The sequence below is a fragment of the Vigna unguiculata genome, chromosome 4 (assembly GCF_004118075.2).
Source record: "Vigna unguiculata cultivar IT97K-499-35 chromosome 4, ASM411807v1, whole genome shotgun sequence".
Lineage (NCBI taxonomy): Eukaryota > Viridiplantae > Streptophyta > Magnoliopsida > Fabales > Fabaceae > Vigna > Vigna unguiculata.
The window spans coordinates 31,809,240-31,826,197 of NC_040282.1; the positions used below are offsets into that span (position 1 = coordinate 31,809,240).

At 27.6% G+C, this 16,958-nt stretch overlaps 1 protein-coding gene across 3 annotated transcripts; it reads right to left on the minus strand.

Moving 5' to 3' along the window:
• Positions 1-1,718: 1,718 nt before the first annotated feature.
• Positions 1,719-13,074, minus strand: LOC114182206 (type IV inositol polyphosphate 5-phosphatase 3-like). 3 transcript variants are annotated; one of them, XM_028069021.1, is made up of 12 exons: positions 12,938-13,074; positions 7,824-7,871; positions 7,534-7,651; positions 7,094-7,162; positions 6,692-6,764; positions 6,446-6,550; positions 5,300-6,143; positions 4,650-4,834; positions 3,550-3,658; positions 2,867-3,006; positions 2,217-2,443; positions 1,719-1,942 (listed from the first exon to the last, which is right to left on the minus strand). In XM_028069021.1, exons 2-11 carry the CDS (start codon positions 7,854-7,856, stop codon positions 2,233-2,235), a joined length of 1,887 nt encoding a protein of 628 aa, XP_027924822.1. In that variant the 5' UTR covers positions 7,857-7,871; positions 12,938-13,074; the 3' UTR covers positions 1,719-1,942; positions 2,217-2,232. The 3 variants fall into 3 exon arrangements, with proteins under 3 accessions (XP_027924822.1, XP_027924821.1, XP_027924820.1); XM_028069020.1 differs by having other exon boundaries at positions 7,534-7,696; XM_028069019.1 differs by lacking the exon at positions 12,938-13,074 and having other exon boundaries at positions 7,534-7,696; positions 7,824-8,254.
• Positions 13,075-16,958: the final 3,884 nt, after the last annotated feature.

The following is a 16,958-nucleotide window of genomic DNA, read 5'->3' on the forward strand; positions in this document are numbered from 1 at the left end:
AGTAACATATCTTAAATAAATGTCACTATTAATAAAATGAATATATTATGTTATCATTTTGATAAAATGTTTGCTAAACATTAAAGATTGATAACTTTTACAAAACATATTATTATTTATTTTATAATATTGCTAAATTATTTATATTTTAAACAATTTGTAAAATTTGATAAATCCAAGTAATAATTCAATAATAAGAAAAAAGGTAAAACTTTAGTTCATTGTCCTCAGAAACAGAGTCCTTGAAGGTCTGCGATGTGATTTTAACATCAAAACAAAGTCCAGGTGTTGCATAGTCACAGTGAATTTTGAATCATAGTTTTATTTCTCTCTTTTCCCTATCGGCGACGCAAGATCAAGACAGGACAAGTTTAGACAGTGTTGTAATTCGAGTCTCTGTCATCACCTTGCTTTGATTTTTCATTTTTCTCATCTCTGTTTCTGATGTGTTTCTAGTTGTTTTTTATGAGACGAAAGCTGTAGCTAACTTCCTCTAAGAAGTGAATCAATCTTTACCTTTTCTTATCTCATACATATTATGAAATTGGAAGGAAAAGTATGCATGTGTATAATCAGAATATCAAATGTATCTATATTCATTGCTAGTTTTGTTACAATTAACGAATATGCCAAGGCATTTCAGTGCTTCCATGAAGGAGCTTTTCAAACAATATTATTTTCAAACAATTTCATGAAAACAAATTTATAACAATTACAAACTTTTAAATTTTATATTTGAATTTTATAATTGTTATAAAATTTTATATTTGAATTTATAAAATTGTCTAAAAATTATTAAAAAAAATTAAAATAAAGTTTAATATAAAATTTAAATTTAAATAGACTTAATTTAGTTAAAAATATCTATTATAATAAAAATTTCATTACAATATTTATATATTCAAATTGAAACGTTGAAATTACTTCAGTTTAAAAGAAATTATGATTAAATTGAAATAAAATAATAAATATAGACATCAAATTGAGATTTTTTATATTAATAATTGACACATAAAAAAATCATAATTTGATACGTGACAATTTTTTTAAATTAAAAAAAAATTAAAAATTAAAAATAAAGAAAATCACAAACTGACACATAATAGAACCCTAATTTAACACATGACATGATAATTGTTTTAAAAAAAAAGTTAAAAATTTAAAAATTTAAAAAAAAAAATACCACAAGTTGACACGTGATACAAAGTTAATGTCATCCGTAATATCCTAACGAAAAGAACTAAATTAGAATAAATTTTGAAAATTAAGATCCAATTAGGACGAATTAAAACTTGAGGACCTAATTTAAATTTGAGGATATTCCGAGAGATTAAACTTTTATCTAACAATCATATTTTACATAATAAATTTAATTTTACACGAAAAAAGATATATCAACTTGAAAATTCTTCAAAATCAAAGTGGTGTAAATAATTCGTTTTCTCCAACCACAGGTTGAATAATGCACTGAACCATTCCTTTTATAATTTACCTTTTTTGAAAACTACAATAATGTATTTCTCTTCCATAATGTGCAGTAGCATTCAAATTTTTGGAAAGCTATTTGAATTGAATTTAAGTAAAAAGCAGGAGAAAACCATCATGATAGACATGCCCCTATTTATTTTATGGACACATATGAAGCACTTCATCTTCCACTTAAAGATCATATACATACAATGCACACCTCAAACACACAACAGAAGATATATACAGGATATTCTCAATCAAACAAACGACTAACTCTAAATTTTATTGGTAAGATTACTAAAAGACAAAATCTTTTACAAACATTTCCAGCAAAAAAAAAAAGATTTAAAAGAAACAAAAAATGAATGAATCTAATATCTAGTAGTGGTAATGTGAGAGTTAGAAGTTGCAGCAGCTATCACAGATGCTCCCTGAAATTCTGCAAGTTATTCTTTACAACTCGTGAAATCTCCTGCAACATAAAGCAGAAAAGGATTTTCAGAGATGTTCAAGTTCTTAAATAGTATTATTGAGACCAAGACAAGTAATAGCTGATGCAATCCTAATATAGCAACTGAGTTGATTATAAAAGTCATAGCAGTAAAAATGTGTATGCAATGAGGTTTTGATAAAATTTGTGGACCCTATTGAAAATTTTGCAAGGGTTGTGATTCTCATCAACAGTGAGGGGTTGAATTGGATGCAAATTATTCATTTGAAAATTCATGACACGAAAAGCAATTCACCTGTCCAGTTAAGCAGCTAATTCCAATTACTCGAATTTGTTATGGCTTGTTCATTTTCTATCTCTGCATCAGTGAAAGTTAGAGCTCGCTGTAGCTTCCTTGGAGAGAAGGTTTCAACCTCAACCATGTATGTGGCCGTCACAGGTCTGTGATCGGATAGTTTGAGCTCTGCCCTTCTGTAACTCAACAACTTCATTCCCTTGCCATATGAAAGAATACGATCACACCTGAAAGGTGATTACAAACAACCAAAACTCATCAATGGAAAGACGTGTATCAGATACCACTAGTTCAATTTTCATACATTAATGGAAAATTTTCTCATACAATTTTCAAATAAAATACTAGGGTTAAAAAATATTGATCGAAGAACCTTAGGAGTTGACAAGTTTGAGGTCTTGTCGCTTATGACATTTAACTTGTTTCTTACACCACATACCTGATCTAAAACACCTCTTTTTGACTTTTATGTAGCAGATATGGTACAATCAAGAATAAACATAACACAGAAAATTATTATTATTACTATTATTATGTAGTCCTAAGAAATTTGAAAACAAAGACAAAACAATGGTTTTGTTAATAGATAAATAAATATAAAGGCACAAGATTTGCAAACATGGAATCAGCATCTCAGAATAAATGCATACCATGCAGGTGAGCGCTTTCCAACCTTGGGATCCTCTCCATAGTATTTATCTGAATTAACCTCATACTTGTAAGTTGGTGGAAAGTTTAATATGCCTTCTGACCATCCTCCAAACACACCATTCTTGAGTTCTCGCATGAGCTGTGATAATGATGTCAATTTATTTTATCAAACAGTTAGATAATTTTATAGGATCAAGAGCTAACTAGTTAAAACCTCTTATAGTTAATTACAGTTATTAATGGTACTTGGTTATACTTGTGGGTTAGCTGAAATATTAGAAGAGAAATGGAGGATGAGGCATAAAAGTTGTAGAATTATAGTTATTAATACTAATTAGTTACACTTAACGGCTAACTCAAATACAGTAAAAGCAAAACAGATGGTGAAATTTCCTATAATTATAGTTCAAGTAATGATCTAGCAGTATTAGTGACTTGTTAATTTAGTATGAAACGAAAAACGAATAGCAGTTGAATGGCAGTAGAGGTTAGAAAAACTCTTTTACTAAACAGATAAAGGGATCAAAATATCTTTCCACGGAAACTTTTTGCCAAAAGAAATCCTCTTTAAGTTGGATTAAACACAATGAGGTTGGAGATCATCAGATTTGACCTCATTTAATAGGACTCCAAAGAATGTTCTTGCTCACAAAAATACAAAATGTAGGAGTTGCTATAATACCTGGTCTTTCTCAACTAATTTTGACCACTGCTTTTTTGAGATAAGAGCTTTTGTTTCCACATTTGATAAGTTGATACGATAATTCAGATCACCCAACCAAATTATTCTTCTGCAGATAAATTGAATTTATTAAGCAATTATAATCCACAGAACATTTAAAGAAAAAATTACTACCGTGACTAAACAAAAACAGAAGTTAAAAATGATCCAACCAAATGAGTGGTCTAATAAGCACCCAAATATGGAGAAACCTCCATTAAAAGCTAGGTGTCAAGGTGGGACAACCCAATCACTTCAGTACTCCATCAGGCATCTCATACTACTCAATATGGAACATGGGAACCCCATAATAATCAAGGCCTTATCACAGTCAAGCTACCTAATTTTTCTTTATTATGGCTTTCAATTGTTTTCAGACTCGTTAAATACATAAAATGCTTGACTACAACTTAGTGTGTCTAGTTTTTCCATTTGGAAAACCTCAAACCATGGTTTTGGGGTTCTAAATTGGAAAACATAACCAAAGAAGAAGTCGATAAATTATGCCCACGTGTAAAACTAGACAAAATAGCAAATGCTCTCTGATAACTGTTACAATTTTCTTCTTCATTTCTTTATGTACATCTTTCCTTCCTAATATTTATAACCAATACATGTGAAATACAAACCAAAATATTCATAGTGCAGAATCAAATGTGGGTGGTGGAAGTATGAAATGTATGTGTGTTCAAGTGCATAATGTAGCAAGTTTGTTCATGTTCCAATTGTCAATTACATTATAAATATAGGTTACATATACAGGGAGCCTAGATGAAGTTAAAGCATCATTATTTTGATACTGAGAGACCACAACCAGTTAATTCGTCAATATTTTCCTTGTATTATAATTTTACCGTCTCATACCATGGCAATCTCCATTTCCCTGTATAAACAGTAACTTTTGGTCTACCATAATTCCAACTGATAGAAAAGTGATATCACAGAAGTATTAACAAATAATTAAGCTAATCAAGATACATGTGGAAAAATGCACAACAGCTCTAACAACAAAGCAAACTAACAATTTAGTTTTGTCATGGTATATTAAAGATTGCACTCACTCATGATCAAGGATTCTTTTGGGAAGCCCTATATAGGAAAGAGAATGGAATTGGGTTCTACGAAGTATTTCATGAACATCAGCATTCCTTTTAAGTTCGTCTCCTTCCTTTTCACCCGAGGTAAGGTGGGTACATATGAAACAAAAGAGTGTCTGATGTATGGACATACTGATAGATATTGATCCCTGGAAAATTGGAAAAAAAATTATAATCTGATGCAATATTAAGCAGATGCTCACTCTCCATAACATTAAATATCCCAACAGCACAATCAAGATGGGCCAGATTTGTAATGACTTGTGAGATAAAAATCGTACAGAATAAGAGAAACAGAAACATGATAACACGACCAGCAGGCAATGAGCAATATCAGCAAGCAAAAGGACAGAAAGGGAGAAGGAAAAGGGCAAAATATCATGCACAAAGTTTGATCTTATGTGGAACTATGAAACAGAAATAGAGTATTTCAGTCCTTGATAGATAGCAAGCAAATTATATAAGAACTTAATATCATTAGGATAATACAAGAAAATGTAAAATACAAAACGAAAAGGGGAAAAATAGAGCCGAATTATCAAATATGAAAATATAAGGACCAAAATATACAATTTCAAGTGGTGGACTAAAACTACTGAAGAAAGGGTATAGACCTTGTTACCAATATAGCCCATAATACCAACACCAACAGTTGAAACCTTTAAATTTTGAATATGTTTACGCAAGCTCCGACGAACCCATACAGTGATGAAAATCCCAACCATTTGCTTGCTAACAATCCTTACATATGAAGATCTTCTTTTTCGCTTTATCAAAGCTTCAAGGTCAATTTCAGGAATCAATTCTGTCCCTGGAATTTCACCCATAATTGACTTGAAAGAGTTATATGTTTTGAAAGACTTAGATGATTTAAAGGATTTCAATGATTTAAAAGAAGTTGGTCTATCCAAAACTCTCTGAGATAGCAGATGCAATGGAGGCTCTGGCCAGCTCAAACCAATCCTTTCAGATCCACTAAGCATTCGAGTTAGTTTAGTGGCCTGTTGGGAAAATGACGTGTCCATGTTTTCTGACAAACCCTGTTGCCTATCAAACATCTTTGGAAAAGAAAACTGTCTCTGTAAACCAGTTTTAACCGGCAAATTGGAGTTTACAATATCAGCAGCATCAGAAGCTAATAAATTTGTAGTCTCGGTTGCATCTATGATTGTTCCATCAGCGCGTCCATCACAAAAATTGTTGTCTTCATCCAAAGGATGGACTTCCTCACCAATGTCACTATCACTTTCAAGCAATATTTCTTCTTCTATATCAGGCACATCATCTGATGGCTTAAATTTTGATGGAGAGGGAGGGTCACTAAAGGACTTTATCTTTGGTAGTTCAGGTCGAACTCTATTCAGTGTTTCTCGAATAATATCCTCCCATTTTGGAACAGGACGAGTATCTTCAGCACCAAAAATATTAGCAGGGTTTAAGGGTACAATCTCTTGAAGACTGCAAGTGTAAAGATTTATTTTAGTAAAACGAATGGGATGAATCTTAAATGCATGAAATAGAAGCAATTAAGTATAAAATATTCTAAAAGTGATTACAAAATGGCATCAGACATATTCAGGAGAACATACAATACTGGAAGTGGAGAAAAGAGAAACTTATGACTAGGACTATCACAAAAAATTCATTCAAATCTATACCCAGACAAGCTTAACACGTTGAATAAGTAACAGTATTTGATGTGACACTCATCATTATGTACTTCAAGAAGAACTTTCAGTAACAATCAGTGAAGAACTTACCCGAGTACATAGATGTCGGCTGGTTCAGTGACACCAAGCCAATCATCAATAACAAGGTCATCAGGTGGAAGTTTTCCTCCAACATTCCATGTCCCAACACATATCCTAGGAGGTAAATATACACCAAAATTCAGATAAAAGTGGCTTCAGCAATAACACCAAATAAATTGTGTTTTTCACACTTGCAAACAATTGCACATAATGTGCATTTTTGCTTGACAAATAAACATGAGAATAGTGTCTCACTTCAACTCGTTTTTGTTTATATACTGAGATCTAAAAGTTGATGACTTTTGCTTCCTTAACCTGGGAAGAAAATCTGCAATATAATAGAAAAAAATTAGGCTGATACAATGGACAACAAAGAAATGCAATATACTAAACATTCACGGAAGAGGTGAAAAATCAGAAACTACTAAAATTAGAAATTAGAAGAACTGGATGTTCAAGAAGCTATTGATTACTATGGCATGCTAAAAACTATAGTAATACGTAGCTTTAGAAAAGGAGGAAGAAAGTCCTCACGACAAGAATAACTTTATAAACTGTCTTATTTATTACAGCCGAAAGAGTGTTGGAAAAAATAAATCAAGATTTGCAATTCACAAAGGATATATAAGAGCTACTTGTACACACACAAAAAATCACCTGTAGATTCAGATGGAGTTTCATCATCATAACCACTGTTGTCTGCAAACCGCGACTGTCTTCCCCATTCTACATAATACACCAAACTCAAAGTGAGACATCATCAGCCAAAAGACAGAAGCCTATAACACTCTGAAACAACATAAATATCAGACTTCTTCGCCACTCTACATGACACACCAAACTCAAAATGAGACTTGAACGATCAAACGAAAAAAAAAATCATCAAACACCGCCTATGACACCCAAAAACAACCTCAATTCAGACATTTTTCTAGATCATTCGACAATGAATACACCAACCCCATTGATCGCACGCACAACTTTCCTAATTCTAATTAAATCGACAAAATCCACAGTAACCACCACCCCAATATCCAGAAAGACACACACACACACACACTAAAAATGACAACAAAATGAATGTCGCACAAACTCACCTTCGTTGTCTGAAGCACTTTCAGAATCATCATCGTCTTCATCAGGGTCAGCACTGTAATCAGAGTCGTAACTCCCCATGTTAAGCCACTTACGCATGACCAGCTTTGCCCAGAAGAGCTGTATGCAGGACCAACCGAAACAACATATTTCAGCCCAAGTCCTCTGCAATTTGCCTCAGTTTCCCAAAATCAACAAAACCCCACAACACCAACAACCACGACCACCACACACACAAACAAAAAAAACCATCACAAGGGAGATAGCGAGAGAAAGGGGAAAAAAACAGTACCTGTTGGAGGTGTGGTGACCTATGATTCTTCATCACTGCTGAATATGGCTACCAAAATATAATTAACCAGAATGAGAAAAATGAAGATGGGTAAGAGAGAAGATTGTTGGGTTGTGCCTATACACATGATATACACAGTTAGGTAACAAAGGAAATGCAGTTGGAGCTGAAAAAATGTGCTCCTTTTTTGCTGAAAGATTCCGGGGCTTTGACTCTACAATTTAGTTGGGTTAATCGGAGAATTTTTCGGGGTTTGTAGGAGAAAGATTATAACTTACAACTTTAATCAAATAATTAAACAAAGGGCAATGAAGTTTAAAAAGAATTTTCCGCAAAAACATGGTTATCAACAACATTTGACATGGTTTTATAAGACGGCAACTAGTGGTCCACGATAATCCTAAGTCACCATGGACGGTTAGATTATTCAACATTCATCATTGGACATTATACTTCTACAGAATTTTTTCTGTATCGTTTTATACTGTTGTGTTTATTTTTTCATTTTACATCATTGTCATGTCTCAATACTCAGTGTTAAACTAATCAGAAAGATAGAAAGTAAAGCTCAGCACATTAATCACTTTATTTAACTTGTTAGGTACAATTACATTTAAAGATTATATTTTTACCTATCATTTTTATATTTGCACTTGTAGCAATCAAAAAGTCCAACATAAACCACCAAAGTTTTTCTAGGAAACAATGTTGAGACACAAAATTGAGACAGGAAAAAAAGTTATATAAGAAAAGTCAATTTAAATAACTTGTCTTTCTCAAATTTAAAATTAATTTGTAGTTCTTTTATTTAAAAATAAAAATAGCTACTTTTCTATGCCTATTTTGTAGTATTTTTAGTCCCATATAAGGATTGAAAATAGGCTATTTCTAAATTAGTAAACTTGTGGTGGTAAACACCATCAAGCAATATGTTTTTTAATCCAACTAGGACAAACACAAAGACAAACACAACCTCAACCTTAGCTTTATTTTATTTATTCATTATATGTTTATTTATTACTTATTTTACTTTTTGTGATAATGTATAAGTGACATGTGTGAGTAGAAGAGAAGCAACAAATTAGTATTGTTTTAAACTCTGCTAATATATATAATCTCTAATATTTGTCCTTTTTACCAGTTCTAAAGTTATGTGTATGCATAGATGCATCAAAACACACTGACATTAACAAATGTTATTACTATATAAGAACAAAACAAATAATGAGGATTTGGACGGTGTTAAACCCATAACATCACTCTACAACTAAAACAAAGCAACTACACTATAACAAGGTTAAAAAAGTGAGCGTCACTATGTGTGTAAGTAGCACCTAGGTTCACTAATATTGGTTCCCATTTTATAGGAAATACATAAAACTATCATCTTTTAAAAAAAAAAAAAAAACCAAAGTATGTTTCCCAAAAGTAATAAGCACAAAATAAGCTTAAACAAAAGGCAAATTAGTGATATAATGAATAGGCTTAAAGGAGATGAAGGAATTAACAATTTTGCTAAATTGTTTTTAAGAATATAATTGATCAGACAAAAGTATGCAAACGAGATGTAATAAAATATTATCATTGCTATATTTTTTTTTCATTTTACATTAACAAATAATAATTATTTCTCTTTTATTTTATTCTGTTTTTATTTTCTTTTAATTGTGACATGTAGACTAAAAAAGTTTATTGCAAATTGCTATAAACAAAACATGATAACAAATTTGACCAATTGCTAGCTACAACGATACACACATTTAAATGATAACTACTTCCGTTTGGTGATAAATCAGCAAAGATTAATCCATATAGTATAAATAAAAACTTATTATAATGATTTATTAATCCATTGAACTATTTTACTTAAAAAAAATAGGGATGATTGCATTAATGTGATTGACTGCTAAATAATAGTTAATTTTGAAAAGTGTAAATAATTAAGAGGGAAATAATTGTAATAGTTGCAAATACAATAAAACATGTATGCACCAAAACAGCTTATTTTAACTTGGAATTGAAGAAAGTATAGGTAAAGTTGGAGTCAAGTCATTGCTAAACATTATCACATAAAATTATAAAAAAAAAATGTAATGTATGAGTATTTCATCTTATTATCGTTTCTTCTTATGGAATGGATGAGCATTTTCACTTAATATATGAATACTCTCAAAGCATTTTTTATTGTGTTAATAATCACAAAACACAATGTAATGGGTATAGAGTGGAATAATTGAATAATTTATTTTAAAATTTGACTAAACAGTTTTTAAGCTTTCTTTATTAATCAAGTTGCATTATGAATTGGATAAACTTTTAACATTTTAGCCTGCTCAAAATATATTATGAATTTATGATTAGGATCATCATTTTAAAATCCAATTTTTTTTTTCTCAACTAGCCCATAACACAATAATGATATTTGCAAATAAAAAAATATATGATCATTATAAAATAACATAAAAAGTTTGATTAAATTTATTATCATCATGATTAAATCTGTCTTTAGTGTCTCATTCATCAGTTCTTCATATCTAAAATTTTGACAAAGCATATAATTGCCGACAAAACATATAATAGATTCAATCTATGCATGATTAATGCCAAAAGGTGGCACTGAATTAAACCACCAAGAGAGATGCATGCATGTGATTATGTGAATGTTTGTTCTTCACAATCATTGCCACAAAAGCAATATTGTTTAACAAAGCTAAACAAATTTAGTTTCATGTAACAAAAAAGATAGGCTTATAAATCATGAAATGAAAGCTCTATAATATTTTTTGCATATAGATAATTAGAAGATGTGAGAAAAAGAAAAACAAAATATCGAGGGCATGAAGGAAATAAAACACATACAAAAACAGAACTCTGAAATTTAATGATTTAATGTATTGGTAATAATATTATGTAAACTAAAAACATCTATGTGGGGATATTATGCATTTGAGTTTTGATTCAGATAATTTTTTTAATAAATAAAAATAATACATACTGATCACTCATGTAAAACAAAGACTAATGGGAGAAAAAATATAAACTATTTGGAATTAAAATTTAAATGGGTGAAATAGAATGTACTTAGTGCAGCGTTTTTTTTTTTTTTCTGTTTAATTTCAATTAATGTAGCCTTGTTGTCTTGATTAATAATTAACAGTGTATAATTAAAGGAATGCAGCTAGCCAGCGAATATTTTTAAGAAAAAAGAATGATTCATTAAGAAAATTATCGGAAGGAAAACATGAACCAAGCCATGACTTATATACTAAATATTATAAAACAACATTTGATTGATATTAAAAGATTAATTTTTGCGATTATTTCATACAATTTTGCAATTAAATGTTTAATCTATATTTCTTTTCTTATTCTTAATATTCTAATACTCCTAAATGAGGAACCTATAATTAAAATAACATGGGTAAAAATTAATACCCAAAGAGTATACATCACCGTTAGTATTGTTTGTATATTAATTAAATAATTTTAAAAAAAATAAAAATCAAAGAAAGAAATAATATTATCAATACTTTTTAATAACTTATTACTTAAAAAAATATCAAATACAAATATTTTAGCAATTTAAAGCAGAATCAATAAATAATATATATATATATATATATATATATATATATATATATATATATATATATATATATATATATATATATCACGTCACACACCACACCATTAGTATAGACCCTTTCTATTAATGGGTATGATTCGAATTCCATCATCCACCATTTAAAAAGAAAAAAAAAATAAGAGCATTATATAATGGTGTTTCTTAGTTTCATAGCTATTGTGGGGAAATTATATATGCATCATCACATGCAGCATGGGGCCACTTAATGGAGGTTTTCTAACAACCAAACAACTCAGAAGCATGCATGATCATATATGGAGGATTCATGGAATGTTTCTAATTGGAATCTAATGAATAAAAGCAACAATCTTAAGTGTTTCCTTTAACTCTTTGTCTCAGCACATGCATGAGAGAACATGTTCCCTTCCTTTGTCACATCCATGGAATTTTCAGTTTTTTAAATTTCCAAAACTTTTTCACACCCTTTTTTTCTCTTCATGTTAACTAAGCATCTTCTTTTTCAACTTTTCATGATCAAAAGTTGGAAAAAAGAGCACTTGATTATATTTTCCCAGAAAGATATATACTTGAAAAAGTCTACCCAGAAAATTCATGTGCATGTGGGTGTGTGGGTGAGATTTTGTGCAAGGTTCCCACCTTGTAATTAATTTAATATGTATAGTTAATATGGTATGATATAAAAGACACCCCTCTTAGGATATGGACCAAAAAGTTGATAAAGATCTAACATTTAGATACATACGAGGTGCAATTCAAGATATGGTCCTCGTTTGGTGTGAAGGAAAAATTTTAGTTGATATGGTGTACCTAATTAATATAATATTATAATTATAATAAGAATATACAAAAAAAGACTATTGATGCTTCTTAATTGCTACACTCATGTGAACTATTGATGCTTCTTAATTGCTACACTCATGTGAAGTAATATATATATATTATGATGAATTATAAGAAAAAGTTATTAGTGACATATAAAAAAAATTGTATTGACAGAGTTAATGATTAGTGAATGCTTCGTACTGTTTTTTCTGGTAAATTGAAATTATTTATTTCCCCTAGTCAAAGGTAACTTAATTAAAAAATAATAATTAATTCGATTGATGCATAAATGTTTAAGGAAGCATATTTTTCCACTCCTCTAAAAAATATTTTTGAATAACATTTTCAATAAATATAAACAGAAAGATACCAGCAACATCAAATAAATCAAATCTCTAACAATAAAAATCAATTTCTACAATTTTCATTATAGTTTTTCCACTTCACAAAACAAGTTGAAAAACAAAATCATATTTTCTTTCTCTCACTTATAACTATTAAGAAAGTTATCCAAGCAAAACAACCTTTTTCACCCTCATTATCCATGGCTACACTTTACCAACATCATGAACAATGAAATTTTCTTAGGAAACATTCAAATCACATACACACAAAGAAGAACATAAGACACTTACATGAACAATGAGGATAAAGAGAAGAAAAAAAAAGGGGGAGAAAAACATACCTCGCTAGCTTGAACAATTTTAAAAGAAGTATTGAGCTTGTGAAGTTATTATGATATTGTTGAAGCTAAGCATGCATTTTTGAGAAGATGCTGAAGCGTGAAATTGAAACTTTGCACTTTTCTTTCTAAACCTTTCTATGAAGAAATAGTTGATTGGTGTTATTGTATGAGAACATGAATATATATATAGTGGGAAAAGGAGGCATCTTTCTCTATTTTGCATCTTATTGTTTATCTGGCTCAAGGTGTCGAGGCACGTGGCTTTGGTGTGCTATGTGTCAAAGAGGGTATGATTTAATGTGTAAAATTACTAACTATAGTGTTTGTGTGTATATAATATAAATAAAGTAAACGGTGTGTGTGGTTGTGTTGTAATTGACAAGGAACAAGTTTTAATAAAGACAATGCCATTTAATGAGCTTCTCCTCCTCTTTCCATTTTTCATGTTTTTTATTTATATATATATATATATATATATATATATATATATATATATATATATATATATATATATATATATATATATATATAATATTAGTTCAATTAAATTTATTTATTTATTATCAATTTTGATATTTTTAAATGAGTTTATGATAACTTTTAATGAATATTTAAAATGTTTTAATTTTTTAACTATATTTTGTAGTTTAATTTTTATCAATTTTGATATTTTTATCAAATTTTCATTGTATTAAAGAATATGTGAAGTTAATATATAATAACTAATAAACTTTATTATTGTATATTAATCATAAAAATTTAACATTTTTTTAAATGCAAAAAGATGATAAGATGAAATCAAATTATGAAAGAAAAATAAATTATAAATAGATAATTAAAAATATATAATTTTTAAATACTTAATATATTAAAAAGTTTAATAAAAAATTAATTAAAAATACTAAATTTGAAATTTAATGTGTGTATTATTGGTAAAAGATATTTTGGTGATTGGTTTTTACTTTTGTGATCTATTTATGATGATGATAGGCTTTTGACTAGTCTATTCTAATAGATACACCGACCTATTTGGATAGTTAAAGAATAATAGTGTTGATAGAGTTTTATTGTTTTAGTGGATTAGTGAATTTTGTTTCTTAGGGTGTGTTTGGATACATGTCAATCACTTTCTGATATGTGTTTCTGACACCCAAACAGGACAAAAACAAGCTAATGAATATGTTTGAATTTTCACGGTAAAACCAGTTTGAGTCTCCAAAATCAATTAAAATCATATACAAATAACTCATCTAAAAGCTGAATTTTAACTTCTTTTTCTAATACACCTTTTGTTTTTATTGAGGCTCTTATGATTAACTTTATAAATGCACTATAAAAAATATATACTCATTTTTGGAAAGTATTTGCTTAAGAACATTTTGGCATTAAAAGTGATGTACATTTAATAATCATAATATAATTATTATAGTATAATAAACAATAATAGTTTTATTATTTAAAATTAATTATTAAGGTTTTATTTTAAATCAATTTTAACTAATTTGATTTAATTTTATATTAATTTTAATTATAGGGGTACAACTCTAATATTATATATTTTAATCTATTAAAACAATTTTTTATTTATCACTTATATCAAATCATTTACAAATTTTCATAAATTTTACTTATAAATATATTCATTTTCAACTTTAAATTCCTTAAATAAATAAGAAGTTTTACCTTCAAATCTTTTAAAATTCATCAAATTACACTCTCTTTCAAATCCATTTTTAAAAGTAAACAAAGCCTGAAGGTTTTAATCACTATTTTATATTTAATATAGTGAAACGTGTTTATTTAGTATATTTTACTTTTATCTATTTAATTAATTATTTTACGTTGTGATATGACTTATGTGTTGCTAACTTGTCTTCTCTTTCTTCTTTTGATACTTTTTATTTGAATTAAGATATTAAGATATGCATTTCACTAAAGAAAAAAACATTGTCAATGGACTAAATTATACACTTGAAATCAATCCTAAGAATAAGTTTTCAAACATTGTTTTGGTTCAAAAATCAATTTTAGAACACGTGTATCCAGACATAAATCACATAATTTCAAAATCAGTTTTAGTCAAAATTAATTTCCTTTGAAATAAATTTTGTGAATGTTCATCCAATCGCATATTTTACAGACAGGTGCATTGACTTATTTAAGCCTATAGAAAAACAATAAAATTCATGTTGACTATGTAATGCACTTTTTTGGCTGCTTATAATGAGCTCGCAAATTTATTAGGACTAATAATAGTCTTATTGGTCAATTTGTATGTTCTACTATAAAACAAAAATCTTTAAAAAGTCTTTCAAGTCAAGTAAGGTGTTATAGGAAGTCTTATAACATGTACGCAAATTAGATTCAAATCTTATATAAAGTGTAATTTGACTTAATATACTTTTATTACCTAGTTTGAGTTATACTTGTCAAAAAAAAAAAGAAAAAGTCTAAGTCCATTGGTTCCACTAATAATTTTGAAAATAAGTTTAATTCAATGTACTTACATTAAAAATATCTTAGAGATGACTAATTTTCTTTATTTATTTAATGTAAAAATAATTATATTCTTCATTTCTAGTATTTCAAACGAATTTTTTAGTTGCAATTATAGAATGGTGTCATTGATTGTTATTAGACCAAGCACAACGATTAAACATGGAAAAATAATAACAATCTTAATTGAGTAAAACTAAAGATAGTAACTACTATATGGAGAATTCAACAATTATTATAAATCAAACTTGCAACTTTAATTGTGATATCAAATTGATAAACAACATATTTATCATTAGACAAAAAATTATAACTTCTTATTTTACTTAACAACTTAAACATTATTTTTAACTATGATTTGTGTTACCTAAAACCTATATTAGAGGATAATTGATCCATTTGCAAATACTACACCAAAGTAGGTCCAATTACATTAAAAGACAGCTAAAGCAAAACCTAACTATTCTTAATCATGGAGAAGAACAAAGTGATGAAAATATGGGGCATTTTTTCTTTCATCTCCAAAAAAAAAAATTGAAATCCAGAAATTACCCTTTAATCATTTAATTATAGTAACGCAGATCACACTCCTAGAATGTCGACTTCTGATAAAAAAAATTTTGAATGTCGACATCCAGTGAAAAATTTGGATTATCAAACGTCAAAATAAATATATACCGAAAATTGACTTAAAACATATATATATATTAATTTGAAGTTTTGATTTTTAATTATATTTAATTTTTATTTTTATTAATTTTTAAGCAAATTATATTAAATTAAATGAAAATTTATAAATATAAAAAATATGTAAAAAAATGAGAAAAAATAATTAAAGTTTAAAAATTTACATTTTAATTAGAATTAAAAAAATCAAATAAAATAAAACATAACATATAAATATATATATATATATATATATATATTAATTATACAAATAAAATAATAATAATAATACTTATAAAATAAAGAAATAAAGAAATATTTAAATTAAAATAAACAAAACTTCAAATTAAAAAGAAGAATATATATATATATATATATATATATATATATATATATATATATTCGTTTTTTATTTTCTTAAATTTGAAGTTTATTTTTTTTAATTGTATTTAATTTTTACTTTTATTATTTGTTTAACAAATTATATTAAAGTAAATTAAAATTTCAAAATATAAAAAATATATAATAAAAAAATAAAGAAAAAGAAATTTAAATTTCTAGTATAATTAAATAAAATAAAAAAAACAGAAAGTAATATATTTATTAATTATAAAAATAAAATAATTATAAAAAAACTTATAAAATAAATAACATTAAAAAATAATTTAAATTAAAATAATAAAACTTTAATTAAAAAAAACGAAATAATTAAAATTAAAATAATAAAACTTTAATTAAAAAAAAGAAAAATTATGTATATATAAAATATATTGGAAGTTCGACTTTATATATATATATATATATATATATATATATATTAATTGAAAGTTTACTTTTTTTAATTATATTTAATTTTTAT